This window comes from Plodia interpunctella, chromosome 22, assembly GCF_027563975.2.
Source record: "Plodia interpunctella isolate USDA-ARS_2022_Savannah chromosome 22, ilPloInte3.2, whole genome shotgun sequence".
Taxonomy (NCBI): Eukaryota; Metazoa; Arthropoda; class Insecta; order Lepidoptera; family Pyralidae; genus Plodia; species Plodia interpunctella.
Genome location: NC_071315.1, coordinates 925,642 through 939,446, shown reverse-complemented (window position 1 = coordinate 939,446; position 13,805 = coordinate 925,642). Strand labels below are relative to the sequence as shown.

At 35.4% G+C, this 13,805-nt stretch overlaps 1 protein-coding gene across 2 annotated transcripts in view; it reads left to right on the top strand.

Moving 5' to 3' along the window:
- Positions 1 to 13,805, top strand: part of Hasp (Hig-anchoring scaffold protein) — an 81,626-nt gene that overhangs the window by 31,748 nt on the left and 36,073 nt on the right. For both annotated transcript variants that reach the window (XM_053762341.2, XM_053762340.2), the window contains exons 2-3: positions 2,879 to 3,045; positions 3,429 to 3,531. In XM_053762341.2, coding sequence (XP_053618316.1) covers positions 2,879 to 3,045; positions 3,429 to 3,531 — 270 coding nt within the window. The remainder of the gene's footprint in view (positions 1 to 2,878; positions 3,046 to 3,428; positions 3,532 to 13,805) is intronic.

Genomic DNA, 13,805 nt, shown 5'->3' with positions numbered 1-13,805 from the left:
TGTTACTCTTTCACAAAAAATCTACAGGACAATAAAATACGATGTTAGCATAATAATTGCCATTAGTATATAACTATTAATCCCAAAACATTTTACGATGCTCGTTAAAACTTGTAAAATTGCGGTACGATTCGTATTAAGCTCGAAATTGACAGATACGGAACAATCCCTGTAATCCCCCGAGCTCCGAGATAGACAGCCTTACATAAATGATCGACTACAGAACAAGTAATAGGGTTGTCAGAATGTTGAATTAAATATTTCTTTTTTATATCTAAAGTCCGTTTTTTTCATTGTTGTAAGCAAATATTACCATATTTTTAATGATTTTACACCAATATGAATTAAAATAAACTTTTTACGATGGTTAAAAAACCATTCCATATAACCTCTAACGGCAAGAGTAAGATTGGAAACTGACACTATTTATTTATTTATTTATTTATTTATTTATTTATTTATTTATTAACATTTCTTACATCTAACATTACAGGTCTACTATTGGTTTATGGTTCACAAGTTACCTCGTAGACCACCACCGCATCTTTTTCTTATCGTGTCGACTCGGCAAACCATATTAGCTTCAATATGAAAAACGAATGATTTGCTCACACTAAGTTCCCAGAAAGGCTGGCGACATTTCCTCTTTGTATGGCCAAACTCAATCGTTGGCCAAAATAGTCACACAAATAATCTTTATTTGTGTGCAAAAAACGTAATCAATTTATTATAGTGACGTGAGTAATAATGATTGTAATGAGCAGTCACTACCGAACACCGTAATTGATGAAACGCGTCGTGTTAGTAGCTGAGAGGGGCGGAGCGGACTCACTTTGTTTTTGAATTAAAGATTTGAACGCATTTTGAACTCGATCTAGGGCGACAAACGAGCAAGCAGGTTATTTGAGTAAAATAATGATTACCGCTGCCCGGGAACACTGCAATACTGGCGTTGCCGGCGGCGTTTCAAGTAGAACGCTCATTTCTTCAAGTTTCCAAGGAAATATGGCGATACTTCCTTGCAAAACTATGTTTGTCGCTTATAATACCCATACTATCCTAATCCATACTTGTAAATGTCGAAACTCTGTTTGTCTGTCTGTTTCGCTTTCACGGCTATACCGCTGGACCAATTTGGTATGCATATGGTTTAAAGACCCACGTACAAACAGGCTACATTTTTATTGAAAAATCAAGCCCAAATGAAATGAAGGGTGAAAGTTTGTATGAGAATCGTGTCTGTTGCACTTTCGTGATTCACGTAAGCGAAGCCGCGGATGAAAGCTAGTAGGTTAAAACTTGACAGGTTTCGAATGTTTTGATTTTCTCCTAAAATCTCAAAACGTATGACACAGGTTTGTAGCAAAAAGAGATTATATTCCATTGAGCGTTTATTTATATATGAAAAATTGTGTTGGCTGATAGCCGGGAATAGTGAACCTATAGGTTCCTTTACCTATAGAAGTGTCGGAACCCTCAACAGTTAGTAATAATTCGCACCGCCCATCTCAGCGCACTGTCTATTGGTGCGTATCGGTATTACCGCTGCGAAGCATTTTTCCGGAAAAGCCGATATTGTGCCGGTGCGGTAATCATTCACGAATTACTGTAACATATTTTATGTTTGTGGAATAATATGCTATATTTCGGTATTAGTCAAATAAGACATTTTATTCCATAGGTGATTGTGAATAAAATATAAACTGGTGCAACTAACCATTAGGGTGAGTTGCACCATCAAATTTGACGTTGATTTTAACCGGCGTGCCGCTGACATTTAGACAAAATGGTGTACTTTGTGATTTGCTGCGCAGGTTAATGTTATGTCAAAGTTGACGGTGGGAAGAGGAACGACCGGGTGATTAATTGAACACTTTTCAAAATAAAGACGAAATTTGACAGGAAATTAGATTGTGACTAGTAGACGTCCGCTAAGAAAGGAATTTAAGGGGGTGAAATAGGGGTTACAAGTTTTGCTTTGAAATTTTACTCGATCCTTTTTTGGAAGGCAAATTAGCGCAGATTAAGCCACTTGTAAAAGCTAGTCTATACTATTATTATAAAGAGGTAAGCGTGTGAGTTTGTAACTTTGTATGTTTGAGTCGGGTAATCTCCGAAACTACCGTACCGATTTCAAAAATTCTTTCACAACTAGAAAGGTACATTATCCAAGATTGCTATAAGCTATATTTTAACTCAAAATTCCCACGGGAGCGAAGCCCCGGACAACTTCTAGTCTATAATAAATTTATTTTAATATGAAATAACCTGAAATAATATGTCTTTAAATGTGAGCGAACATTATGAATGTTCTAATTAAGCACCTAGCATATATACTCGAGCATTGTGAAATCGGAGAAATACTAAAACAGCCGACAATATTACCAAAACACAAGTATTGTTTTGTTTGCAACGTAACTAATGTTCAAAGTCGTGTATTATCTGTTAGCTTAGACTCGACCCAAATCAATTCCAATATTTTCTTTACAGTTTAATGGTTGCTAATGGTCCCGACTCCCGACCATTATATGTTATATACATATATATTTTACTTTTTTTTAATAACATTGATTTCACGACAATTGCGAGCATTAATTGGAAATTATAAAAGTTACTCGTCAAATCGTAATTAGTTTTCTACAGATCTATACAGTCATTGCGGCTAGCAAATCCTCATTACATAGTATATAACAAAGTCCTTAGCCGTGTTTGTCTGTCGGAAACAAACTCAAAAACATGCACAGTTTTTCATCCGGTTTTTACCAATAGATAATGTGATTCCTGAGGTGTATAATTTATTATATTTTTACCCGAGCCGAGCCGAAACTGGCTGCTTGTAAATAAACAAAAATTAAAACAGAAATTCCTCTTGTTCCAGTCTCATCACTACCAAGTCCGACGTCAGCCGATGATGATGAAGACGATGACGAGCCGTCACCCACGCAGACCAGGTCTGAAGCCGATGATGATGGACGGGTATACAAGAACCCTAGGAACTCTCCATCAGCTAACTGTCCTAGGGATGAAGAACAGGCTACATTATTGGTAAGTCTCTCTCTCTAAAGTGAGTAAGAAGCGGCGCAACAAACTTCACCGCAGCCTTTTCTCCAAAGACAAAGGTCTTATATATAGGTCTAATATTAGAACTAAGTGGACGAATGTACATTATTTACTAGCTTTTGGCAGCGGCTTCGCCCGCGAAAGCGGAACAGACATGATTTTCATACAAACTTTCACCCCCCGTTAAAGTAATTTGGAGTTTGATTTTTGAAAAAGTAGCTTGTATTTGAACAATTGTCTAACTACAAGCAAACCCAACTTCATCAAAATCAGTCCAGTTATTTAGCCGTGAAAGCGAGAACAAACAGACAGCCTTAGATATTAACAGACAGACTCGGATATTAGTATGGATGTCCTATTTCTTACAGCTCCAGAAGTGCCTGAGGAAGTGTTCTTCAGACGAAGACTGCAAGAGCAAGAAGAAGAAATGTCTCTGTGACGGCGCGTGTGGCATGTCCTGCATCAAACCAGGTGAGTTCTCAAATTACTATTCAGATATGTACTAGCTTTGCAGAATCATCGTTTTGACGAACGATGGAGCCATAACACAAGAAAAATAATAAGATTATGAGTGAACTGGATATTGCCCGGGGATTCGCTCCCGTGGGAATTTTGAGATAAAATATAGCCTATATCAATTTTGGATAAAGTACCTTTCTAATGGTGAAATAATTTTTGAAACCGGTTCGGTAGTTTCGAAGATTACCCGCCTCAAACATACAAACGCTTATCTCTTTATAATATTTGTGTAGATTCACGGAATGAGAATAAACATACTTAGAGTATGTTTTATCCTTTTTATTATATACCAGGGTTTACATATAAACACAAAATTATTCCTAAACATAATTTGATGATGCAGCGGTCGACAAGAGCGCTTTGCTCAGCATAAAGCCGCAACACGCCGCACTACACAGCGCTGATATTCTGTAATAACAGCTGAATATAACTAATTGCACGCCGTTGTGTTACCCACGTGATACACTAATACACTTTAAAAAAAATACTTACGTTTTTATGCACAGTAGCGCCATCTACACATAAAGCGCCGTTGACTATCAGTCTTTTAGGCCAAATCCTACGCGAACCACGTACTTTCGGGATAATTATTACCATAAATGTTAATCCAAGGTATCAGCTAGGTACCTCATGACCAAATTTCATAAAAATTGTCTAGTAGTTTCAGCGTGAAGAAGTAACAAACATACAAACTTTCGCCTATTATAATGTTGTGGGATAAGATGGGTTGAGGGTAATTATTTCAAAAAATTAATGCACCACGACATTACAATGTAGCATTGTTAAATGTTGACCGGGTCAGTTGATGAAAGTAATAAATCCCCCAGGCAAAGTTTACTGCTGCAAACCATGGCATTGAGCAATTTGCCTAACGAGCACCAAGGCAATATTTGTGAAAAGCTCTTTGTCAAATGAAATGACACTCATAAAACTTGCGTTTCATTTCGCAATTGAACTGCTAGTAGTTTGTAGCTTTGGTGAATGTAATTTACCAAATCTCAAATGAAAATTCAATATTTAACTCAGGATTGATGTTAAAAAAATTATTAAAACTAAGTCTGTCCGCCGACTTCCAAAGCGCAGGTGAAGAAGGAGCGGCGCAACAAACTTCACCGCGGCCTTTTCTTCAAAGACATCAATTAATAAATGTGATTTTTATAAGTATATTACGATTGTACATCGTTTTTAATGTCATAATTTAAATGAGCGTTTTCATAAAACTTTTGTAAATTGGGTAGACGACACGGTCAGAAAATTTTAAAATTATGTATACTTAGATAAAATAGGTAGGTATATCTAAGATCATTGTGATATTCATAGACTGTAACATATATAACACGACAGTCCTATTCAGTTCAGTATCATTTAACGAATTTACACGAAAATACATACCTAATTCAATAGCTACTATATTTAATGAATGAATAAATGATTTATTTGAACAACTCAACGCACACAAGCCTATTAACACATAAGTAACAACAATAAATAAATAAAAACTTAAAACTAATACTAAGCAGGTGTGCACCGCAGCAATTCAAAAAGGTCATTAAAAATAAAATCAGTATTTTTTAGAGAAGGAAGAAAAGTATTCAAATAGATAACTTGATCTGACAAACATTATTTTGTAACCTAAAAATGAGAAATTTATATATATATATATATATATATATATATATATATATATATATAAATTTATATATATATATATATATATATATATATATATATATATATATATATATATATATATATATATATATATATATATAAAAGTGTTCTCAGTCCCGAACAAACCGGACGTTCGGACATCCCTCGGACAAAATACGGACGCTCGTTATCTTTTAAAATTAAATTTCTTGTAAAATATGTTACATTTATAAGACTATTTTTACTACGACCTTTTATATATAACTAGTTTCGCTCCGGGGCTTCGCACCCGTGAGAATTTCGGGATAAAAAGTACCCTATGTATTATTCCAGGTTGTAATCTACCCGTGTACCAAATTTTATAACAATCTGTCCAGTAGATTTTGCGTGAAAGAGTAACACACGCATACATCCTCACAAGTATGTAGGATTTCATACAAATATTGCAAGTTAATAACTTTAACGAACGTTTTGCAAAATCTAAAAACGGTCTTTCGGCTCTAATATTTTTAAAATACAATTCACACACTATAGGAAAAATGAAAAAATAAACCACTTCACGTGTACTTTCAACCAATCTTAAAAATTAGTTTTTTTTTTCAAGATTGTTTTTGACCACATTGTCAGCGTGATTAGCCTGTACACCCATACCAAATTACATGATTCGAGTGAGCATTGATAGTTTTTGAGCTCGACCATGGACGGACAGTAGGACGGACGGATATGGCGAAACTTTAAGGGTTACTTGTCTGTAGGACTATGGAACACAAAAAGTGAGGGCGGGCTTAGGTGTACAACTAGTAAATAACTAATTCAATATTAACTACGAGACTAATTAAATAGAAATTAGTTAATAGACCTAATTTCGTAGACAGTGGTGACTTAATCAACGAGGAATTATATGAGTCCAAAACCCGCCTGCTGGGACCACAGATAGGGTTGTCACTCGCTTGTTATTTTACTTGAATATATATTTTCTATCGAACTCTTTCGACTCTCTAATAATTTGAAATTTTTTTTTTATTCTTATTAAATATTTCACTAAGACAAGCCCAAGGTGTTTTTAGTATATTCTCTGTGTTTCTAGTTAATGCATCATTTTATTTTTCAAGCTATTTTCACTTTAAAATATATGATGTTCTGTACATAGTTTACTAGATTTTGAAAATTGCATCCCTATGGTAATGATGTAAGAGCGGAAATTAATACGAAACTTCATTATTTTTGAAGAGAGATCCATGAAATATTTTATTTACAATTTGTAGTTAATAAAAAACGGAATGTAACACGTGATGGAAAATAGGACGGCACGCGTTGCAGAAAGCGGGAGTGGGAGTCGTAGTTGGAAACGGGACGGGACACATTACGTAAAACGTGATGGGACAATAAGCAGGAAACGGTACATTATTACAACGATATATCTACATTCCAGGAAGCGGGAAACGGGAAATTGAACTAAAGATACGAATTTGAAACATATGTTTACCAGTCTAAAAGAATACGCGATTAAAGAGTGACTGAGATTTTACTTCATTACTTTTAAGAAATTAAATACACGCGGGCGAAGCCGCGGGATAAAACTCATATAAATAAACATATTTAGTACAGCCCTAGGAATCTGGCAATGAAATGGCAATTTTTCGCGGCGTAATTAGCAGGCGCCTTTATTATGGCTTCATTTTGGCGGGAAAATTATTTGATGGATTTAAGAGTTCTATGAAATATGCTATCTGGCTATGTTTTTATACTATTTTTATCGATGTTAGATATATATTTTATTTGTAAATATTTAGCCGAGTGATATTTTCTCTGCATTTTCAGACTTCCACAAATGTAATACTTTTTAATAACGATTTTGTGTGTTACAAGTCGGTAAAATTTTTGTCCACGTTAATTCAGCATACAAAATGAAAGCCTACGACATGTAGTCCAATATACACTTTTTCCACTGAAAGAATGTCCCTACATTTTACAATTTATATCGGGAATTTGGACCAATTACGTGTAATCAACTTTTTTATAGTCGAATATTAATCAGAATTTACGAGGTCGAGCCGGTTGATCCGGAAAACGGGTCGAGTGGTGTTTTTTAACGATCGCCAATAAATTGCATTGTTGGGAGATGTTTGTGTGAGGTTTTGTTAAATTTTTTATTGTATTTTTAGCAAATTTGACGTTGATTTTAACCGGGCCGACATTTAGACAGAATAGCGTACTTTGCGAAGTTGACGGTGCAACCCACTCTTTAGTACAGAAAGACAAAATTTACTGTTTACCCTTACATATTATAAAACAAAGTTCTATGACGTGTCTGTCTGTTGGCGATAAACTCAAAAACTACTGGGCCGCTTGTTTCATATAAAAGATTTTTTAATACACACATTTATTCTATACTAGCAGCGGCTCGAGGCTTCGCTCCCTTTTGAGTTTCGGGAGAAAAGTACCGTATGTGTTATTCCACGTCATATTAACCTGTGTAATCTTTGAAAAAAACATTAATCATTCTATAACGGTTAAATAAATTTAAAATTTCTTCAGGTAAAAACTTCATTGAAGTCCGCAAAAAATGAGCAATTTATTTAAAGTAGACATTTTACTTTGGAAAAAGCTTTGAGGATCTTCTTGAGAGCTTTCTTCGAGAGCTTTTAAGTTATTTAGACTTTTTAAATTGTCTTTGATGTTCTTGACTTGGTAATTACTTTAAGCCACAAAGAAATAGGATGGTTTCTGCTTCACATAGCAATAAATATATAAAAATAAATATTACGCTGTTTACACATTATCGCTAATGCTATTGTTGTCTGTGTGTCCCTTGTCGCCTCGTACGACATACACGGGAGAATATCGAGTGGATTCTAGTACGGAACCACACGCCACTATCCTTTTCTAGGAAAAATGTTAATAAAACACATTTCATTACGTAAATAAATAGCTATACGAATACGTAAAAAAATAAATACATTAGGATAAATCACACAGATTGAGCTAGCCCCAAAGTAAGTTCAAGACTTGTGTTATGGGATACTAACTCAACGATACTATATTTTATAACAAATACACATACAGATAAACATCCAAGACCCGGGCCAATCAGAAAACGATCATTTTCCATCATGACTCGACCGGGGATCGAACCCGGGGCCTCTCGGTTCAGTGGCAAGCACTTTACCACTGCGCCACCGAGGTCGTCAAAAATTATCTGTGTAATCAAAAACAAAAAACGAAAATAAAAACGGCAGTGATGAAAACTGGAAAATGTGGGCCATCTTTTATGGACCATGTTTAGTTTACACGCGTGGAGTCGCTACATACTGCTTTCAATTACAGTCAGCGCCGTATTACATCGAAACAGGAACCTCTATGGGGGTGGTAATAGCGACGAATTTCGAATAAAATCAGTTAGGATGAGCTGTTGATGGTACGGGTAAAATATTGCAGATTTTTGTTTATGAAAGTACATATATTTCCACACAAACTTTCGCATATTGAAGTTACAAATACGTAGTAAAAATTGCACATGAATAATTCTTGTTTGGTTAAACCTTCTATCGTCTGTTCAGAACTTTGAATAAGAAAAGAAGACTTGATGAAAAACAAATTTTGAATAAGTAAGCCGTAACACGGTCATAACCTAAAGGGCTTAAGACAGAAAAAAAAATACAGACAATTAGGAATGATTTATTGAAAAACTAGCTGATGCGCGCGATTTCGTTCGCGTGACCGAACAATTTTCGGTAAGTTGTCAAAATTATTACGGAATATTAACTGTACAGTCAAAGCGTAACGATACCTATACAGAAGATGCTCATACGACTGAATAATTCCTATAGTTTAGCTGGATCATTGTGACTCTTCTTCAGGTGTTCCAGATCCTCGATTTTTTATGCATCAACAGGAAATGCTCATCAGGGTGAACAAACCTTTTACCACTGCGCCACCGAGGTCGTCATCAAATGACTATTTTAATTGTGTGGATTATACTTAATACCATATTATATAATACTTCCAGTACCTAATACTATTATAACTAAGGGTCATGGCCGATTTGCTCACTAAAGCTTCGTCATTTTGACGTCCATCGACAGAAAACGCAGACCAACGCAGAAATTGTATGAAGTCTCTATAACATCTCAACGCACATCAGTGTCAAAACCTATAGAAAACTATATAGAGCACGACGTAACTTCAACGTGGTGCGTCGCAACGGAGCAATGGGACACGGCTCTAAGTCGTGTCTTCATGATACCCGCCGCCCAGATTCAATTAACATCGAAATTTGTGAGAATATTCCGAAATTCTCGGTTTCCGACATCAAAGCATTGTCGAATTTCCGCAGATCAGGTTGATGAACATTAATTAGTAACTGTCTTATGTCGAACATTAATGGGCCATATTGATTATATTAATATTTATTCTGTCTTTTATGTGAGTTTTCCGAGCTCAGGATCCGTTTTCCTACATTAAGTCTTCCCACGGTCGTCGGCATCCCTAGTTGTCGGACCATTGTCACGCATATCATCCTCGACGACATCAAGCCAGCACTTCTTGGGTTTGCCCCTTCTGTCAGGCAAGGCCAGGCAGTAACGGTATCTACCGATATGTGGATGGCAGTATACACAAAACAAATTAAAATTAAATACGTATATTTCGTAAGTTGAGTCTTTTTATGAACTAGCTTATGCGCGCAGCTTCGACCGCTTTAAGTTTCCGGGGAAAAGTACCCATGTCGTTCTCCATACTTCAAACTACATGTAGGCAAAATTTCATCACGATTGGTTGAGTAGATAGAGCTTGAAGAGGTAACAAACAATCTTACTTTCGCATTTATAACGTTAGTTAGGATTTTTAATAATTAATTGAAAAAGCTAATTTTTTGACATTTAAATTACGACATTATGAATAATTTACATTCTGTTATTGACGATAGAACCTCTTATGGCGAGTAGAATTCGAACCTTGGACCAGATCACAAGCTGGTGTTATAACTACTATACCTGCCACAACTTTCAAACTTAGTAACTTAAAATCAGTAAAACGCGGGTCACTTTAGCTAAGCTCTCGGTGTGTCAGCGACATTAACCCGGCTTAGAGGAATTATAGATTAACGAATGGACATATAAGAGTTGCTGGATTTAGTGTACCAGTTGTTCACCGCGAACTTAGACCTCGTGAACACAATAATTTTTTACAAAATAATCCAAATATTTTAAAAATTCTATTGACAGATCCTATATCTATCTTCTTTCTTCTTCTATTATCTTCTATTACATAAAGAGGTAAGCGTTTGTGACTTTGTTTGAGGCGGGTAATCTCCGAAACTATCAAACCGATTTCAAAAATTCTTTCACCATTAGAAAGGTACATTATCGAAGATTGCTATAGGCTATATTTTATCTAAAAAATCCCACGGGAGCGAAGCCCCAGGCGACATCTAGTACCTTACAAACATACTTATATACATAGATTTGATTTGTAGAGTTGATTTGTAGACATCGCTCGCTTCGCTCGCTCGGTAAATTTTCTGCGTGCTCCATATTGTGCATTGAGATAACACGCGGCTGCCATGAATAATTTCGAGCTAAAGCGTTTGTCCTCTGTTTTCCATAGTTACCTCTAGCGTTATGTTAGCTTTTCTTCGAATAGATTTACCCGTGATTCTTTTAAACAATAATTTGCATAAAGTTAACACGCTATAAAGTTAATTACATATGTACTTAATACAGAATTCAAAAAGTCAAAAATATTTGTTTGTTTGTAAACTCTTTATTGCACGAAGAAAACACATACAAAGAAAGCAGTAAAGTAAAGAAAGAACGCGTACAAAGGTGGACTTATCCCAGAAAGGGATTTCTTCCAGTATTTATAGGTTACATAATTTTTAGGTTTTTTAGGTAGGTATATAAAAATACAAGTCCTGGGAATACCCACAACTTGTATTATATAATTCACTTTATAGCGTTTTATATGCAAATTATATATTATATCATACTTCAGTTTGACGTGAAAACCCCTAAAGAAGTCATTTTTCTCATTATCTTCCTAATGTTCTCGAGGGCAATAGTAGTCGAACAGTTCGCCAGAATTTGGCACATTCTGCATACATTGCTGGTGCTTTATTGGAGTACCAAGTATTTTATTATACCTACACATACATCGGCACAAACTTTCGCATTTATAATATTAGTTTGATTAGTATATATTACTTTAAATGTCGCTGCTGCGAGACAAATCTTTTTGATAAAAACCTTTTACATACGGTCGAGAAATCTCTTAAAGCATGTCTTGATTATAAATCTCAACAGGATAATAAATTTGAATAAAGTTACTCTTTTCACAGACTCTGAAGGGACACAGGTTGAACGGCTCGGTATCAGTCTTAAGAAACTTTGTGAAATATTTTAAGATTTAGAAACTAAATACCTACAGCTTGTGAAAAAACACTAAAATTGCGATTTTAAGTCTTTTATCCCTTCAATATTCACACCAAGTCAATAGTTCTAGTAATTGTATTATTATTGCTAATGGTTTGGAGGTTGACGATCTCGGTGGCGCAGTGGTAAAGTGCTTGCCTATGCTATTCTAAACCGAGAGGTCCCGGGTTCGATCGGGTTTGTTCAGTCGGGTCATAATGGAAAATGATCTTTTTCTGATTGGCCCTGGTCTTGAATGTTTATCTATATATGTATTTGTTATAAGTATAGTATTGTTGAGTTAGTATCCCATAACACAAGTCTCGAACTTACTTTGGGGCTAGCTCAATCTGTGTGGTTTGTCCTAATATATATTAGTTTAAGGCGTCCAGGGGAAAGAGTGTTTTCAATGTTTTTATTCCATGTTTTGACCACGACCCTCAGCGATGAGGAATGCGACAATGAATGGGAAGATGTCCTATACTAGCTTTTGTCTTGTTTCTTGCATCACATTTTTATCAATTTCCTTTATTGCTTAGCGATAAACAAATAATGATCTTGACAAATTATGATATAATAGAAAAAATAAATTCACACTAAACCGAAAACGTGCGAGATACCGAAATCCGTTTAGTCAATTGTGACCACATTGTATTATAGAAAATTATAATAATTTCTAGCGAAACTCTTTATGTACCTATTATATATTCTTTTATTTTTCGCTAAAATATTAAAAGAATTGATAAAAATGTGATGGGGGCGTTAGTGTACGGCTAGATAGTACCTTACACTCACTTTACGTCTATGCGAGCGGAAAGTATAAATTCTTTAGACAATAAATTGTTGAGCACAACACGAGTTCCCGGTTCTCACTAACATAAATTCTGAACTGTTTCGTTCCTCTTTTGTTCTGTTAGGTATAGAAATGGTTATTGTTTCTAGCTCCACCGACATTATATAACCATAGACACACAAAACGCGATTTAATTTTTAATGTTCCGTATCTAAAGTTAAAGCTTGGAAATTATTAAATACGTTATTGTTTTTATTTCTCGTTTATTTGAATCTCTTTAATTTGTTTTATTTAAATCATGCCATGTACAGTCAACAGCACATCAACCTGCCACAAATTCATTGTAAACTCGCCGCTATTCCGCGCCACGCAGGGTAACTTGATGTGCTGTTGACTGTACCATGCGTTGCCATTTCGAGCGTATGATAAATTGACTTTTATTCAAGCAACTGTTTATACATAAATCTGACTCGAGTATGGTAGTTTTAATCGACCACCACTTGCTTACAGTGAAGGAAAACATCGTTACAAAACCTGGACTCTAGTTAATGATTTATATGTTTTATATAATTATTTAGTTAATGATTTATCTGCTAATGTGTGCAATGGAGAAGGATCTGCTGAACAGCTGAGGAAGAAACCGGAATAACTCTCAGATGAGGAAGTGTGCAATGAATAACACAGTAGCAAATGACTCCATTAATATTGCCACGAACTTCGTTGTAAGGTTTATTCCTCACGATAACTACGACACTCGAGACTACAAGTTTGAGTGGAAGACATTTTCATACTTTTTTAATAATAAATAGTAAGTTGTATTAGTATTTTCAATAATATATAGTAGTAGTAATATAATTTCTTTGCCTTTTTTTTTTTAACGTGTGGAAAGACCCTCGTCCCGTCCATCCGGCCACGGGAAGCCGGACAGGCACTCAACTCCCAAAGCGCATTCAAGGGTTTACAAATTACTTTAGGGAACTGTTCTATCTCTTTGAAACGTCAATTCGTTTGATAACATTGAAACACAATCGGAAGTATTAGATCAAACTTCGTAAATATTTTATACGTTTCTAGAGATAGGGTTGTCGGAAAAAAAGTTTTTCTGAAAATATGTTTTGTGTAGTGACGATCGTCGCGATACACATGACTATTAATGGGCCCTGGGCTCATGTCCATTGGGGAGGCAACCGAGGAACGCTTGGTCGAGAGAGTGATACACTTGAACATTGACGTGCATATAGTGCGTATATATTGTGTACATGTTCTTTGTGTGTTTCTTTCATAATATGCTCAGCAGACTACTTTCATAATATGCTACATCAACTTTTACGGATTCCAATGCAACTCAGTTCAGTTCAGAAACCTAAAATGAA